The sequence below is a fragment of the Phyllopteryx taeniolatus genome, chromosome 11 (assembly GCF_024500385.1).
Source record: "Phyllopteryx taeniolatus isolate TA_2022b chromosome 11, UOR_Ptae_1.2, whole genome shotgun sequence".
Taxonomy (NCBI): domain Eukaryota; kingdom Metazoa; phylum Chordata; class Actinopteri; order Syngnathiformes; family Syngnathidae; genus Phyllopteryx; species Phyllopteryx taeniolatus.
This window is the reverse complement of record NC_084512.1, coordinates 18,595,779-18,614,146: the sequence shown is the minus strand read 5'-3', so window position 1 is coordinate 18,614,146 and position 18,368 is coordinate 18,595,779. Positions and strand designations below refer to the sequence as shown.

At 41.4% G+C, this 18,368-nt stretch overlaps 2 protein-coding genes across 3 annotated transcripts in view; one reads left to right on the top strand and one right to left on the bottom strand.

Annotated features, from left to right (window-relative positions):
* The window catches only part of spock2 (SPARC (osteonectin), cwcv and kazal like domains proteoglycan 2), a 39,205-nt gene extending 28,360 nt beyond the window's left edge, over positions 1–10,845 (top strand). The window contains exons 5-10 of the mRNA XM_061789386.1: positions 188–299; positions 375–509; positions 4,561–4,779; positions 5,717–5,779; positions 7,694–7,825; positions 10,085–10,845. Coding sequence (XP_061645370.1) covers positions 188–299; positions 375–509; positions 4,561–4,779; positions 5,717–5,779; positions 7,694–7,825; positions 10,085–10,230 — 807 coding nt within the window. The 3' untranslated portion in view covers positions 10,231–10,845. The remainder of the gene's footprint in view (positions 1–187; positions 300–374; positions 510–4,560; positions 4,780–5,716; positions 5,780–7,693; positions 7,826–10,084) is intronic.
* A 1,244-nt stretch (positions 10,846–12,089) lies between these two features.
* On the bottom strand, positions 12,090–17,910 carry tysnd1 (trypsin like peroxisomal matrix peptidase 1). Of its 2 annotated transcripts, XM_061789383.1 has the most exons (5): positions 17,772–17,905; positions 16,735–17,387; positions 15,799–15,929; positions 15,138–15,323; positions 12,090–13,514 (listed from the first exon to the last, which is right to left on the bottom strand). In XM_061789383.1, exons 1-5 carry the CDS (start codon positions 17,775–17,777, stop codon positions 13,312–13,314), a joined length of 1,179 nt encoding a protein of 392 aa, XP_061645367.1. In that variant the 5' UTR covers positions 17,778–17,905; the 3' UTR covers positions 12,090–13,311. The 2 variants fall into 2 exon arrangements, with proteins under 2 accessions (XP_061645367.1, XP_061645366.1); XM_061789382.1 differs by having other exon boundaries at positions 16,735–17,910.
* Between the last annotated feature and the right edge of the window lie 458 nt (positions 17,911–18,368).

Genomic DNA, 18,368 nt, shown 5'->3' with positions numbered 1-18,368 from the left:
ATTGATTTATACTTTGTCTTTTACATCGCCATTGCTGACCTTGTGCAAGTCGTACACAGGAACGAAGGAGTACAGTCTCTCCCTTCATGAATATTTGATCCGCGTCCCTGCAATAAGTCATTTGACTTCACCTTCACGTGTCCTCGTCGCAGGAACGTGTGTGTTAATGTGTGTGTTTGTGTTGCAGTGCAAGCTGGAGCAGCAGGCGTGTCTCACGGGGAAGGAGCTGACCCTCAAGTGCTCGGGTCTGTGTCCGTGTTCAACCGCCGTTCCCACCGCCAAGCAGGAGAGTAAACGTGGTAAGATGCAGCTGAGTGTAAATGTAATGTAAACATGAGTGTAAGAAGGTGTTACAAATATAGACCTCCCCGCAGAGAGTTGCACCGGACAGGATCTGGCTGATCTTGGCGAGCGTCTTCGGGACTGGTTCCAACTCCTTCAGAGCAACGCCAAGCAGAACAATAACAGCAAGCCTGGGGCCAAGAGCACCACAGCCAACACTGCAACCGGTTGGAGCAACTACTACTATTACTACTACTACTGCTATTTTGGGTCTGGGCATGCAATGTGAAGACAAATAAATCATCCCTTTGAAGGCTTTCCCAAGACAGAAAGTCGGTCTGAACTTACGCCAGCTCAGACCACGTTAAACTGCGAGCACAGATAGACTGTTGGTCAAATACAATTTTGGTGAATTTGATCTGGACACAGGCAGACAGATACTGAGGTCTGCGGACATCTCTAACTCGCCAGAGGTCATTGCCAGCTCATTCTATATTTAATAATGCTACCCGCTCACATTGGGCCTCATTGACTAATAAATGCTTAGGATCTGCCGGGCTGTGCTGGTCTACGAAATTACCAGAATCGATAACACCCCCAACGCCGGATTTACGCCATTCACAAACAAGAAAGGGCCCATAGAATCCATTATTGCAGCATGAACTTTTTGGGCTTTTTTTTTTTTCCAGTGCCATTTCTTCAAGCTAAATTTACCTTAATTTATTTTACAAAAAAAATATTAATTGTTTGTTATTTTATAAAGATTATATTTTTTATGTTTTAGATAAGTGATATTGTTCAGGAATGTCTGAATTTGCACATTCATATTTTATGTAGTTATTTTTATTTTCTTGGGACGGTCATGCTCTGATTTAAGATACTCAACAGTTACTCAGTACCTGATTTTTTGTTTTCACTGAGTACTTATTCTTACTCAAGTAATTATTTGGCGGGCTACTTTTTACTTTTATTTGAGTCATATTATTCTAAAGTAACAGTACTCCTATTTGAGTACAATATTTAGCTACTCTACCCACCTCTGCAGATGAGCAATGCTAAATTGCAATGAATTTGGGTTTTCGTCAGTGTATGGATGGGGAGCGGCGTTGGATGACTCACCTCAAACACCAGACTTCATTTAAAGTTGCAAACAGTGATGAATAGGTCCAAACACCCCTGACAAAGTTGGTAGATGTACCAGACCTCGGACTAATGTGAAGGAAACCGAGTGTCAGGAGAGTTATTGAGTCTCTTCAGGGAGAGACCTTCATCACACACAAGATGTTTGAGACCTTGTGGAGTTGAGTTATTACAGTTTTGTGTTATATGGCAAACCATCAAACATGGCTACATGCTCCAGTCACACGCAATGACGATATACAGGGTGATTGAAAAGTAATTCCCTATTTTTAAGTAGAAAGTGTATTGCATGGAGTTTTATTTAAAATTCGATATCGGCGCCAGCATTAGCCACCAGTTTCTCAAGCCGCCTGGGAACCGCATTAACTGATTTCACAAGGAACTCTTGTGGGCTGGAAGACATAACTTCTCGTATTCGCCCTTCAAGTTCTTCCAAAGTCGTTGGTTTGGTAGAATAGACTTGCTCCTTTAATCATGGAACATACACAAAATAAATTTGAAAAAATTACAACACATGAATAAATAAGTTTTTTAAAATGGGGAGTTACTTTTCAATCACGCTGTATATATATATATATATATATATATATATATACACACACACACATACACACACAGTGGGGCAAAAAAGTATTTAGTCAGCCACCAATTGTGCAAGTTCTCCGACTTAAAAAGATGACAGAGGCCTGTAATTTTCATCGTAAGTATACCTCACCTATGAGAGACAAAATGAGAAAAAAAAAAAAGTATTTGGTCAATAATAAAAGTTCATCTCAATACTTTGTTATATACCACTTGTTGGCAATGACGGAGGTCAAACATTTCTGTAAGCCTTCACAAGGTTTTCACACACTGTTGCTGGTATTTTGGCCCATTCCTCCATGCAGATCACCCCTAGAACAGTGATGTTTTGGGGCTGTCGCTGGGCAACACAGACTTTCAACTCCCTCCAAAGATTTTCTATGGGGTTGAGATCTGGAGACTGACTAGGCCACTCCAGGACCTTGACCTTCGTTGCCCGGGCGTTGTGTTTGGGATCATTGTCATGCTTAAAGACCTAGCCATGTTTCATCTTTATATATATATATATATATATATATATATATATATATATATATATACACAGTGGGTATGGAAAGTATTCAGACCACCTTAAATGTTTCACTCTTTTTTATACTGCAGCCATTTGCTAAAATCATTTAAATTCATTTTTTTCCACATTAATGTACACACAGCACCCCATATTGACAGAAAAAAAACAGAATTGTTGAAAATGTTGCAGATTTATTAAAAAAGAAAAACTGAAATATTACACAGCCATAAGTATTCAGACCCTTTGCTCAGTATTTAGTAGAAGCACCCTTTTGAGCTAATACAGCCATGAGTCTTTTTGGGAATTATGCAACACGTTTTTCACACCTGGATTTGGGGATCCTCTGCCATTCCTCCTTGCAGATCCTTTCCAGTTCTGGCAGGTTGGATGGTGAACGTTGGTGGGCAGCCATTTTCAGGTCTTTCCAGAGATGCTCAATTGGGTTTAAGTCAGGGCTCTGGCTGGGCCATTCAAAAACAGTCACAGAGTTGTTCTGAAGCCACTCCTTCAGTATTTTAGCTGTGTGCTTCAGGACATTGTCTTTTTTTAAGGAGAACCTGCGGCCCAGTCTGAGGTTCTGAGCACTCTGGAGAAGGTTTTCGTCCAGGATACCCCTGTACTTGGCCACATTCATCTTTTCTTCGACTGCAACCAGTCTCCCTGTCCCTCCAGCTGAAAAAGACACCCACAGCATGCTGCTGCCACCACCATGCTTCACTGTTGGGACTGTATTGGTCAGGTGATGAGCAGTGCCTGGTTTTCTCCACACATGCCACTTAGAATTAAGTCCAACAATTTCTGTCTCATCAGACCAGAGAATCTTATTTCTCACCATCTTGGAGTCCTTCAGGTGTTTTTTTTTAGCAAACTCCATGCGGGCTTTCATGTGTCTTGCACTGAGCAGAGGCTTCCGTCGGGCCACTCTGCCATAAAGCCTCGACTGATGGAGGGCTGCAGTGATGGTTGACTTTCTAGAACTTTTTCCCATCTGCCGACTGCATCTCTGGAGCTCAGCCACAGTGATCTTTGGGTTCTTCTTTACCTCTCTCACCAATGCTCTTCTCCCCCAATTGCTCAGTTTGGCCGGACGGACAGCTCGAGGAAGGGTTCTGATCGTCCCAAACGTCTTCCATTTCAGGATAATGGAGTCCACTGTGCTCTTAGGAACCTTAAGTGCACCAGAATTTTTTTTTGTAACCTTGGCCAGATCTCTGCCACAATTCTTTCTCTGAGCTCTTCAGGCAGTTCCTTTGACCTCATGATTCTCATTTGCTCTGACATGCACTGAGCTGTAAGGTCTTATATACAGGGGTGTGGCTTTCCTAATCAAGTCCAATCAGTATAATCAAACACAACTGGACTCCAATGAAGGTGTAGAACCATTTTAAGGATGATCAGAAGAAATGGACAGCACCCGAGTTAAATATATGAGTGTCACAGCAAAGGGTCTGAATACTTATGGCTGTGTGATATTTCAGTTTTTCTTTTTTAATAAATCAGCAACAATTTCAACAATTACGTTTTTTTCTGTCAATATGGGGTGCTGTGTGGACATTAATGAGGAAAAAATTAACTTCAATGATTTTAACAAATGGCTGCAATATAACAAAAAGTGAAAAATTTAAGGGGGTCTGAAAACATTCCGTACCCACTGTATATATGTATATATACACACACACACACACTTTTTTTGTAGTTTAGCATCACACATCTGTCTCAGATAACATTTAGGCTTGGTTCATTAGGGAAAAGAAAATGCTAGCACATTTCTGTTGGGCAAAATCTGTGGCTCTTCAAATATGGCTTCTTGAGACTTTTTTTGTGGATCTACCCATGATAGACGTGTCTACCAAATTTCATGCTACTAAGTTACACTTGCTTTGGGCGCTGAATTTTCACAAGAACATTTCTGGGAGCTAATATCCGATCGAAAGACAGACAGAGACAGAAAAAATAAAAAAAATAGTTATTTAACATGTTTTTATTTTACCATTGGTCTGGCTGCCTCGTACTAAAAATAAATGTTTTTCTTTGTGAATTCTTAGTGCTGGACAGGAGCCTGGTGGCCAGCTGTAAGGACTCCGTAGGTTGGATGTTCTCCAAGCTGGACACCAACAACGACCTGTACCTGGACCAGGCCGAGCTGGCCGCCATCAACCTAGACAAGTACGAGATCTGCATCCGTCCCTTCTTCAACTCGTGTGACTCCTACAAGGACGGCAAAGTGTCCACGGCCGAGTGGTGCCTGTGCTTCTGGAGAGAGAGTGAGTGGAACGCATTGACCTGCCACGGCCATGCTCTCTAACATCAAGGCCGCCATCGGGATAGAAAGAAAGAAAGGAGGGTCGCCTCTTGAGTATGTAGTTTCCTCGTGTCTGTCGCCATTTATCTCCTCCCGGATTGAAATGGCTATCGCCAGGCAATGAGAACATTGCTGCGGCTTGTTGACAGCCTCATTCTCCCTCAGCTCTCCGATATCCCCCATCAGCCAAGCTGAATATAGTGTGGGTCCCAAGCTTCCCGGCGGTTGAGGGCAAAATCCAATAGAACATGCAGAGGAAAATTAATATTGCTGCAAGGTTGAATAAAAGCAGTACCTGCGTTAGGACTGTTGATGATTTTGTCAAGTTATCGTTTAGTGTAAGTTTCACAAACATGAAAATATTACACCATGGATCAGGATTTTTTCCCCATCTAATTTTAGTTCGCTTCGTCGCCGCCTTCCAAAATTTCCAGTTGAATGACTACTCTCTGGGCAGCATGGTGACGTACGTAGTGGTTAGCACGTCTGCCTCGGCGTCGAGAGGGTTTGGGTTCAAATATCAGTTTGTCTATATGTGGTCTGCGATTTGCTAGCGATCAGTCCAGGATGTACCCCGCCTCTCACCTAAAGTCAGTTGGGATAGACATCTCCCTTGTGAGTACATATGCTATAGAAAATGGATAATGACTACTCTGTGTTCATTATAAAAATATATATATATTCCGTATTAGGGACAGCAAAACAGCATCCCATTTGGTGGGACACTGCCACACTGACACTGACCAATAGTTAATAGCCCAGTCAAGTAAATTAAATGTATAGTTACAGGAAAGTTATCAAAGCACTTCCACACATAGTGGCAAGTTTAGTTTACGCTACTTATATGCTGAAATATAAGTCATATTTTCCATGAATGTTCCCAATTTTCATCTCCTCAGAACCACCATGCCTGGCCGAGCTGGAGAGGATCCAAGTGTTAGATGGCGGCAAAAGAAAGTTTGGTAAGTATTCTCGTAAGAATCGTTTGATTCCTTTTTGGATCTGTCTTTATTGGATCAGGATTTGACTCAAACAGATCCCTAACAGGAGGCGGGGATTTGGTCGTGATTGGGTTTATGGATTAGAATTTGATACAGGCAGACTGTGAGGAAAAAAAAGACCAAAGTGTGTGTGTGTGTGTGTGTAAATAATGGGTATAACTGGGTAAACGAGTGTGTGTATATTTGGACTCGTGCGCACTGCAGATTTTGGCTGGCTGACTGGGCTCTGAGTCAGGACTCTGCAAGGACACCGAGGGCTCAATGCCAGCCTGACTTTCAGATGCGCCTTTGAAATACTGCAGGGATGCTTTTATCTTGTGGCCTCTTAATTGTATTCTGCACAGATTTGTTACATGATTATGTTCAAAAATGTAATCAATTTAATCATTCAATAGTCAAGCAGATTCACTATCCTCACTTTGAAAGAATACACCCTATAACAATAAAAACACTATCGTTAGCTACACTGTGTTAGGAATGGAATTGTGAGAGAAATTTCCTGTCATGTGAGATGAGCTTGGCTGGTCATACTTTTTAGTTTCAAGTTTAACAGTTTCACCACCTGGTGAAAATCTATGGTCCAAAGATTTTTTTATAGAGGTTACTGAGCTGGAATGGTGTGAGAAATTTCAAGTCATGAGCGAGGATCTTTGCCTGTCACACTTGGTAAATTCCAAGCTTAATCAGCGCTGCACCATCTGGTGAAACTCATTGGCCCGAAGACTTGAAGATATTAACCCGGAATTGTGTGAGAAATTTCAAGTCACGTGTGAGGGGCTTGGCCTGTCGAACTTTGCAACTTTCAAGCTGAATAACGCTTTCACTATCTCATGAAAATGAAAGTTTGTAGAGAATATAGTGCTGGATTGGTGTTGGTATGAGAAATTTCAAGTCAGAAGCTAGGGGCTTGGCCTGTAATGCTTTGTAATGTTTAAGTTTCATAACAGCACCACCATCAGGTGAAAATCCATGGTCTAAAGAATTTCTGTGAGGGATATTGAGCTGGACTAGTGTGTGAAATTTCAAGACACTAGTCAGGACTTGGCCTATCGTGCTTTCTAACTTTCAAGCTTAATAATAACACAACCATCTCATTAAATACTTTTTGCAAAATCATTTGAGCTGAACTTGTGTGACAAATTTCACGTCATGAGTGAGGAGCTCAGCTTGTCATATACTTTATCACTATCAAGTTTCATAAGAGCTCCACCAACTGGTGAAAATCTATGGTCCAACTAATTTTAGTGGAGGCTATTGAGCTGGACTAGTATGAGAATTTTGGAGTCACGAGTGAGGGCCTTGACCTGTGGAACTTGCTTACTTCCAAGCTTAATATGAAAATTTATGGTCCGAATATTTTTTTGTAGAGGATACAGAGCTAGACCTATGTGAGACATTTCAAGTCATGACTGAGAAGCTTGGACATGCTTTTTAAGACCATCTGGTGAAACTCTATGGTCCAAATACTTTTAGTAGAGGATATTGACCTGGACTTGTGTAAGAGCTTTCAAATCATGTGTGAGGAGCTTTGGCCTATGTAACATTGTAACTTTCAAGATTAGTAACAGTTTCACCATCTGGTGAAAATCCATTGTCCAAAGAGGATAGAGGATATTGAGCTGGACTTGTGTGTGAAATTTCACGTCACAAGTGACGGGCTTGTTTTATTTACACACGCACACACCTTCCCAATATTCTCCACCATGCTGATTTGACATGTTCTGTAAACAAAATTGATATTCATGGATTATGGAACTGGTTGCGACATATGCTGCATGCATTATACTGGGAGTCGAGTGCGGTGAGGCATGACGCAAGGCTGCTCTTAGCTCACGCTTGTGTGTGTCTGTGTGTATTCGTGTGTGTGCTTGCCAGGTCGCTTCATCCCATACTGCGATGAGGATGGCTTCTACAGGAAGCTGCAGTGTGACAGGGGCGAGTGCTGGTGCGTGGACCAGTACGGCGGCGAAGTAGCCGGGTCGAGGATTCGTGGAAAACCAGATTGCGGTGAGTTCTTTTTGCCCCCCGCAAATCCACTTATGTGCCCCGCCACCCAACCCCGCCGCATCCGTTTTGGATTAACCCGTCCCTGCAATCCGCCCTGTACAAGGTATCTTTTATGTCAAGCAACTTTCCCCTCGCTGCAAAGAGCACATTCATGCGCCAGGCGGTCATTTGCATTCCAAAGCGTGTCTTGTCCCTGCGAGAAGTCTTTTCAAGATAAATGAGGGCTACTCAGACAGAACCTCCTCCCGATAAGAATTGTTTCTGCGACAGGAATCAGGAAGTAAGAAAAAAAGAGCACAAAGTCAAACTCCTGCCCTTATTTCACCATTGTTTCTGCTTCCATTCCACTAGTTCCAATTAGGAAAGTGTGGACTTGTTCAAAGTTAACTGAAGGACAATGCTGAGATGCAGTGGTATAATATACACTCACTAGCACAATCTAATAAACTCCGATACAAGATCTATATAATAAAATATGATAACACCTTTAAAGATAATGTTCACACAATAAGATAATTGTATATTAGGAAATATTGTATTTTTTTTTTATTATTATCCACCCATTTTCTATAGTGCTCGTCCTCATTAGGAGAGGAGAAGTACATCCCGGACTGCTCACCATCAATACCAGGGTGCACACCGACAAACGACCATTCACAATCACATTCACACCTATGGGAAATTCAACAGTATTCTTCAATGAACCAAACATGGATGTCTTTGGGAAACCCACACAAGCACAGGGAGAACATGCAAACTCCACACAGGAAGGCCAGAGCCTGGATTCAAACCGCCAACCTCAGAACTGTGAAGCCAATATGCTTGCCACTTTCTCCACCGTGCCTCACCCAAAAAAAAACAAAAAACAAACATAAACTGTTTCCCTGATACGGACAGTACAAACAGATACTGCCAACAATAAATTTTATATTTTCCCCATAACATTTTTCTCCTCAAACTGCAGTTTTTCAGACTAAAAACTTAACACTGATTTAAAAAAAAAAACCTAGCCAACAAAAAACACGTTTTTTTTTCCAAAACATGATATATATATATATATTATATTTAGGATAAAACTTTGCAGCCATCCATTTTATATACTACAAATCCCAGCATGTATGTTTTTTTTTTTTTTTTAAACTAAACACAAATTTAACCCGCCCCCTCCCCCCCAAATATTGTTTCTCATATAAAAAGTAAAACCTCACAAAATTTGGAACTACAAAATTTTCATTGCACAGCATCAACTTTACTTGTGCCTTTGAATCACACCACCCAGAGCACAGTTAAATATGCAATTGGGGCATAATTAGGTAACAAATCTAGAAACACTTCAATATAACATTCAAGCACATTAATTAACATGGTTAAATGAATAATTCTCAAGGCATTATTTTCTTAAAGGCAGACTCTTTGAAAGTAGCTCTTGAACCTAATTAAAATGTGTAGGTGTATCGACTGCATCAAACGCATATGGTATAGTAGAGTGGTAACTTACAAATTTTATTTGTTCTGTGGCCATGCTCTTATCTCACATCAACTTTACTTTTTTAAATGAATGGAAATGCCATTAATCCATACTACACCCCAAATCACACCATTTTTTTGTCACGCGTTTTTCAATTTTTTTAAAAAGCAGAGTATTGTACTGTATAAAAACACACAATAATAACATTAAATATAATGTAAAGTTTTTTTCTTAATTGCTCCATGTTTTTTTTCACTTAACTTTTACTGAACTTAATCTTATCCACCCTTTTTTTGTTGTTTGTTTTTTTTTCACCACACTTTCAGATTTTCCATTTTTTTCATGGGCAGAGATCTGCAACTTAGAAAATATTTTAAAGCATTTGGCGGCCATTATAGGCTTTATCGAGTCTTTCTGCTACAATATAATAAATATCGTACAAGTACTACAGTTGTACTGTTTGGCCAAGTCATTGACACGCACACCTTGCTTCTATGATTTAGAGCGATAATTCAATAGACATCATCCGCTTCCTGACTTGACCTGACTCCATGGTAAGAATGATGAAATTTAGCAAAATACCTGCACCGAAAAATTCACTGCAGGTAACTAAAAGTTCGCTGCATCTGAGGCTCATGCATAAGTCGAATTTTTGCTCGTAACTAAAAGAAAAAAAAAAAAGAAAAAGAAAATAATGATCGAGTAATGGCTTGTAACTCTAAATACTTGCAAGTCAAGGTACCACTCTACAACAACTTCCTTCCCCCCCCCCCCCCCCCCCACATATGTAGACGACGAACCCGCATACTCGGGCGACTTTGGCAGCGGCGTGGGCTGGGAGGACGAGGAAGAGAAAGGCGGCGAGGAGACCGCCGAGGAGGCTGAGGAGGAAGAGGGCGAGGCGGGAGAAGCGGATGACGAGGGCTACATTTGGTAAAGAGTCGAGCGTTTGTCCCTGCAGCCTCCCTCTCTGTGTCTTTTTCCAACGGCATCTCCATGTCCCAAACACACACAAACAACAAACAGAGGCGTAAACTCCCAAGGTGGACATTGAAAAGGGAAACATATCACAAGCAGTAATTGTGGGGTGTGCAGTCAAACAGCTTGTCCCTCATATTTGTGAATCTTTGTTCTATTCTCTTGTACGTACGTTTTATTTCTAGGAGATTTTCAGCAGCTTTCCGGTATATTAAAATGGCCGACCATCTCCTGTTGCGTTCATTAGATTAGAAACTTTTTTTTTTTTTTTTTAAGTGGAAAGTATACAGAGGACATTGACTGTGACTTTACTGTCCTCATCTCATGCGCTTCAGCTCATATGTGACAGTAGTGCTGTCTCATTCTTAACACGTCAGTCCGCAGCTTGTAAATAACGTCACGTCACGTTGTGTACCAGATGAGAGGTCGCCGCGCGCTCCGGCGTGGGCCCCTCTTCGCTTAGGCGACAAGTGTACATCGTATTGTCGTGTGGGTCGCGTGTTGTGTTTATTAAAAAAGGAAATAATAAGCATTCAATAAACGTGAGTGTGTGTGGTCCCAGCTGGCCACCGTACATTGGAGTCTTTGTCTCACTATCGTGTGTGGTGTACGTATTCACTCCCTGCTCGTGGCTATGAAGGACACACTAAAAAGGAAAAAAACGAGTTTTAATTGTATTAAACTAATATTGCAAGAAAAAAAAGTACAATAAAAAAAATTTAATATTACAGCCTTTATATCGGAAAATGACGACTTTTCCCCTCATCTTATGACTATGTTGAAAAAAAATTCTCTTTTTATGACAATTTTCATAAAATATTCTTGTAATATGACAGCATTGTTGTCATAAAACGGTGACTTCGTCTAATATTACAACTATTTGCCTAGTCAGAATTTCTGCTATTATTGTCTTTATTCTCATATGATTACATGTTTTTCTTGTAATATTACAACTTCACTGTCATAATGAGTTATTTCTCATAATATTCTGTTATTCTTGTAATACTGTGTCTTGTAATATTCCTTTTTCTCTTAATTTACAACTATTTTCAGAAAATGACTACTTTTTCTCATACTACAATATTGTCATAAAATGGTGAATTTGTTTTCTCTTAATTTTCCAACTGAATTATATCATTTATTCTCGTAAAATGAAAGCTTTTACTCGCAGTAGTATGACCTATCATAAAATGATTTTTCTGGTAATGACTTTTTAATTATGATTATGTGGTTAGGACTTTTTACTCGTCATATTACAATGCATGACTTTTTCCTTGTTTCAAATTTTTTGTTACTATAATTACGATTTTCTTTCATTTAGCAAAATTAATACAGCGTCAACCCATAAATCACTTTTAAATGTTACATAAAAACAAGCACTTTTTAATGTGAATCAGTTCACGAAAAATTGTCAGTTTTTATGTTTTCATCCCCCCCTAAAAAAACGCAAATATTTTTGGGGGTCTTTTGGATAAAAATTAGTCAGAACTGGAGATGCATGCTTTTCCTTGTAAAGCAACGACATGCAACGTGACGCTCGTGTTGGGTCCCTATTCAGTCTGTATGCTGACGTAAAGTCTATTTAGAACTGTTGAATCCGACGGTATTCAAAAAGTGTAACACACGGATCATACGTGGGTGAAAACCAAGTGTGTTGTGCTAGGAGCGAACGATCCCCTCTAGCAGATGTCTGAGTCTCTGTTACCCAATGGGACCAATCATTCTGTGCAACCTGTCAGCCAATTATTACTTGAACACTTTCATATGCTGACATGTTTCCAGCCTGGCGGAAAAGGAACGACAGGGAAAATCCAAACATATGGTTGAGCAAACAAGTTTCCAAACACTTATTTATAAGCTACAGTGCCATGGACTGTCAAAAAAATAAGAAAATTGCTGTTACAATATTGCACATAATATAGCAAAATGTTACATGCTGATACACGAGTAGCTTTTATTTTCAATCACTTGATTTGTACAGGCAATGTTTTAAAGAAGACATATTTGCCATTTTTTCACAATTTAAAATGTCTGTCAAAAACACAAGGGTTAAAAGATTATGGCACACATCAACTTGTAACACTCGGGTTGAAATCATTTAGTTTTGAGTGGGCGGTTCTGTCTCATATAAATGAGCTACTGCTCACCCGGCCCATGTGTACTACGGGGCCAATGGGCTTTCATAACCCGGACGACCGGGGGCGGCGCTACCTTGTTGCAACTAAGCGAGTGGCTTCTTGTTCTCAAACATCGGAGTATAAAGCGAAAAATTTACATAATTTGAATTTTCACTCATGGATGCAGCACTTCATCCCAAGCCGCCAAATTACTAGTCAATTAGTGTAGCCGATAGGTGCATGTGGCGCATAAAGCGAACACATGGCCAAGCATAAATACCCCCCGTTTCATCAAACATTTAAGTATGTGCCGTTTATCACACGCTAAATGCTAATCTGTCCTAACATTGCAGCTCTGCGTATCTTTTGGCTTTGACATAATTTTTCCATTCAGTCCATCCGTGCTTTGAAAATGGCAGATCTTTGCCAAGTCATGGGTGGAGAAACTCAGTATGGGGGCAGCTATTATGTAAACGAGCCATCACAACTCAGCAAGACTCAAGACATTTTTAGAAATTAGCAAACAACAAAATATTTTCTAGGTTATCTTTTCTTTTTGTTTCTCTGAGTTTTTCTATATATACTGTAGAAACAAAAGTCAGTTTTCCATAACATGTCCCCTTTTAGTCACAATCTTAACCGCCATTCAAGGTACCCAACGAGACCTTGACTACTAAAGATAAAAATGAAATACTCACCCTTTGAAGACACTAAAGGAGGAAGGTGTTTGCAGAGCGATATTGTCACCTAGTGGTATTTTATCGGTATTGCTAGAATACTGTGGAAGTGTTAAACTTGTCTTCTGCTCGTGAATGTAATTTATGTGGAGTTCATTGTATCACTTATTTTGTACCAAACAGGCCCATTCCAGTGTTCATATGTCAAATTGTCGTTCTGGCTCTGTGGGCATTGTCACATTGCACCTACAGTTTGCTTTGTGTATCTTGTAGCCTCCACACCCTTTTCACTTGTTCCTCTGAGGCATCCAGCGCGTCAAACGCCGTCACGTCCCCAAGCCGACTAAAGCGGTGCAGCGGTCCCTGCAGCACGCTCACTGGAACGCAGAAGTTGAGGTGGGGGTAGGTTACCTTGGCGGACAAATCCCTCGTGTTGCTGGATACGATCCCTGCAATTTTAAGCCATGCTCAAATTATTACAAATACTTTGTACTTAAGTACATTTTTCAGGTAGAGGGAACCCCACATATTCATGATTCGGCATTTGCTGAGTTTTCTTTTGGAACCCATCATCAGTTAGTCACTAAAAAACTCATTTATTTGCTGTTTTTGTATCAAAAATCAATCAATCAAATTATTCCTTTGACCCCATCTAATGGAATCTTGGTGTTGTTTTTAGGGTTAATCATTGATAGTTTTTTTTTTTATGATTATTGGTCTGCGTTGGAGTTGTCCTATTTTGTTGGCGGTCCTTGAATGCACCTCACCAAAAGTGAAAGTATGTTTCCGCTTCTCTCCCACAGCAGTTTCAAAAATCCGGTGTAGTCTACTTTGCCATTACAATTTGGCAATATTCCCCAACATGTATTATTGTTTGTAAATTCCAAAAGGTGAGTTTAATGACTGAATACCACATAAAGTGCTAGTGCGCCTATTTGTTTGCCCCTGTGTGTCACGTTAGTTATTGCTAGCTAATACTTGATGGCTCATAATGTGAAGTTGGTTTGTTTGTGTTGAATAACCTAACTACTGAATAAAATTGTCGTTTATGTAACATGGGTTCATGATTGTGTACATGCTAGATGCATGAAGTTGAGGCTTTATGGTCCTCTCCATTCTAAGTGCTTTGCCACCATCTTTTGGCACAATTACAAACTCCTTTCTGTGTCAGTTCACAGATTATTGCCATCCGTGACAGGGCTCAGTCCCGAGCCCCCATGAAGAGCGAGGGTTAACTGTATTTCTACTTTATTTGAGTATGTTCCTGACAATTTTACTTTTATTCCTATTTCAAAATAGACAGCTGTACTTTCTTCTCTACCAAATAGACTAATTACTTGTTTAATCTCCACGGATGTCGACACAACCTAAAATAAGACGTAAATAAAGAACATTTAAGTTAACTGCGGTTTAGATCTTGATTGATTGCTTTGAGATCTTGGGGACTTGTAAGGTAGAAAAAAACAGGAACAGCAGTGACATGGAGGTCCGTGGTGAGAGCATTAACGTCAACAGCAACAGATTCGGAGAAGAAAAATATTCCTCGTCCATGGCCTTAAGAGAATTGTTTGACGTTGTCGGCTCCGAGAATGATCCATGCCGAATGCGTTGTCGTGTGCCAGCCTAAAACGTACCAGCTGCTTCTCAAAAATTCTCCATCTAATCTGAAGAAAGCATTGAAGTAATGTGTATTTTTTCCCTGTCATTATCATTAGCTAATTTAGCATTTTTTTTTTGTCAATTCACAACATTAGCAAAAAGATATGGGAACACATTGTCTTGATAGCGTCCAGTGATGTATTATTATTTTTTTTTTTACTCTTCTTCTCAGTTCGAGCACTATGCAAGATAATAAAAGAAGGAAACTATTGGGTGCAATTAGTTTTTTCCTGTGATGCCAAGTTATCAAAGGGGTATTGTATATGATCGACAGTAAAAATGTATTTTTACTTTTGTCCTTAAGTACATTTCAGTCTGTAGTTTTACTTTCACTGAAGGAGTTGAATCAATAATTCTGTTTTTTGACAAGTATCTGTGAGTGTACTTTTGCAGTTTTCTAGTCGGGTTATCACCTAGCAGCTCTCCTGTAGATGCTCGCACCACAGCGCCCCCGCTCGCCCCTGCCTGAACTGCGCAAGTGGTCTGAAACATTATGGTCTGGCGGTGGAGACTGATGGCTTTAGAGAGGACACCGCAGGTCAGTGACGGGCCGCACCGGCGGCCCAGCCCGCCATAGCCCACCACCAACACACATTCACCTGCGGGTAGAGACCAAAATATTAATTATTCATCACAGGCTGTCCCTGAAGTCTGGGCACAGTAACCAATGCACTTTTCAGCTATTTATTGAAAGCTTGGCAAACATTAAAATGAAACCAATGCATACATGCACGCAGGCCCTGCTGTCAGCCACAGCTCCCCCCCAGACACTCACATGCAAACTCGCCAATCACACACCACCTCTTCAGGGATACGCAAGTACACAGACACTAAAAAGAAGTACAGTATTTTATTTTATGCTTGCAATTTTTTGGTGGGGTTTTAAAATACATTTACAATGTGTTTAAAAAGTATACTTTAATAAGTTCAAATTAAAGTGTGTAGGAGCAGTAAAACAATATAAACCTCTTTTTGGTTTCTCTATCACAGATTTTCACCTATTGTATTCACCTGAACTCAAACAATAACTCCACATTGCCTATAATTGCTTATGTATCCAATAAACTGACAAACCTGTGTTGAACTCGTGAGCCATTCGAGGGACGACGACATCCAAGATGGATTCCCTGGGCCGCACCACAGCGACATCGTAGGGTGACGACGCTTTAGTGGAGAAGAGGACGTTGCCCACGCTGTCGAGGACTCTGAAACATATGAAAATATTCAACATAAGAGATTCAGCATTTGGGACTTGTTTCCTCCTCTTGTTTTCCTCTGTGGCTCAGTACGTAGCGCAGGTCGTCCAGTGACCCTTCGAATCCCAGCTACAACTGTCTGCATGTTGAAGTGTCCTTGGTCAAGACACTGAAACCTGCTCCCGGTGAGCCTGGCAGGGCCTTGCATGGCAGCAGTCGCCCATTGGTGTATGAATGTGTGTGTGAGTGGGTGAATGTGAGGCTTTGTAAAGTGCTTTGGGCACTGTGATAGTGTAGATAAAGTGCTTTATAAGTGCAGTCCATTTACCATTCGCCATTTACCATCTGGATATTTGAGATCCAGAAATCCCCCGCATTTTCTTGGTTCACCATTCACAAATTCGCCAACATGCATTTCCGTTGTTTTTCTGTAGAACCTATCTCCAGCTATTCACTGAAAAGGTTTCTGCTCTTTCTGAAACACCCTAAGATGCTGCCAAAGCCCTGTCTAAATAGGACCTGGTGTCATGGAAATACTGCGGTACCTTGACTTAAGAGTTTAATTGGTTCCGTGACCACGCTCGTAACTACAATATTTTTGTATATCAAATCGATTTTCCCCATTGAAATTATTTGAAATACCATTAATCTGTTCCACAAGGTGTTTTTCATCAAATACAAGATACAGTATTAATAAAAGCAATTATAAACATATTGGGGGGGGCAACAATTATTCATGATTTTTCACTATTCGAGGCATGGCTTGATCTCCTGTTATACTGTATATGGTTAGCTGACAGGTTTTAACGTGCACCTGTCTTTGTGGTAGAACTTGAGAGCGACCGTGGACTTCCCATTGACAACGTGTCGGCAGGTTAAAACCAGCTCCGATGTCACGAGGACCCCTGAACCCCACTGGTGTCCGCTGTCCACCAAGCACACAATCGGGTACTCGCCCACATTTGACTTTCGGGTCGTGAAGACCTCTGTGGGGTGAAGCCAGACATCTCGGAGCGGATCCCCAATGTCAGCGCACTGGACAACGTTCCTGAGGATCGAGTGGACGGAACAGACGAGCGTGAGTCCAATCCACTCGTTGGCCTTCCAGCCGAACGGCGACACGATCACCCCGACCAGGTGCAGGCGATCATCTTCCATCACAAACAAGCCGCCGCCCTCCGTGCCGGGCAAGCAGCGGGCGTCTGTGAGGATGATGGCGTTGTGCTCACCCGCCAGGTTGCTGATGACGCCCCTGCTCACGGTGCCGTTGAAGAGGTCCGAGCAGAGGGAACCGAACGGCGAGCCGCAGGCGACTACCGGGGAGCCTTTCTGAAGAGACGAGCTCCTCCGCCAGGAGACGGCGCCCGGGTGTGGCGCTCTCGCCTTGAGCACAGCAAACCAGCTGAGGTAGTCGGCATCGCGGATCAGGTCGTCATCCTCGTCGCCGTGGAAACGCCACTGGTCAGCCTGATGGAAAAGTGCCTGGAAAGTCTGTTTGAACTCCACACAGTTGACCAGCATCAGCAACTCGGCTTCATGCTCCTGTGCCCTGTAGCTTCTACTGGGTGAGCGAATTTCACCAACTCCGCATGCATTGGCCTCAACGTGACCCCGGGAAGGAAAGCTGACGCCAATTTTAAGGTTGTCGCGGAAGTTGTGACGTAAAAGGAAGCGACGCTCGCTAGCATCAGTGGACTTTTCGTCTGTAATGAAACGAAAAAACGGCAGGCCGGTGCTTATCACCACTCCGGTGCTGGGATAGATAACAACGCCGCTAAAGCTTAAGGGCGCACGAGCAGAAAAAGCCTCAGTCAAGGTAACAACACAGCAGCACCTCGCCACGTCGTTTACCTCCATGATGGTGTTAGCCGACCAGGTGAACTTTGCCCATGTCGGCCCTTAACAATGTTTACATAGAGACAAGTTGAAATGTGACGTTTAAATAAAACACACAGCGGTGGCAACACAACCACCACACTGAGATGTTTAAACAGACACGTCATGAACAATTTCAACCTGAATGTAAAAAAAACAAAGCGATTTTCTTTTCTTTCCCCCGCGACAACTTCCTGGTCTCGGCTTGTTGCTTCTGGGAAATGACGACGGTTCAAAGAAGGTGGGTTTTCCGGTGCATTTTCATAGAACGAAATATGAAAATTACCTTATGAGGTTAATGTAAATGATATATATATATGCTACACTATAATACAATAATGCTGTGATGATTTAAATTGTAGTTACTAGGGCATATAAAATAGACTGACTGTGGTCTCATCTGATTGGCTCGCTGGAATCGAACCCCGGTCCTCAGAACTGTGAGCCAGACGCTCTTAACCAGTCGCCGACCATACAGAAACATGTCAAATTAAATTACCTTACCCTAAATGTATACGAATATAACAAAAACTAAAATATTGTATATTTTATTTATTATATATTTTAAAAGTA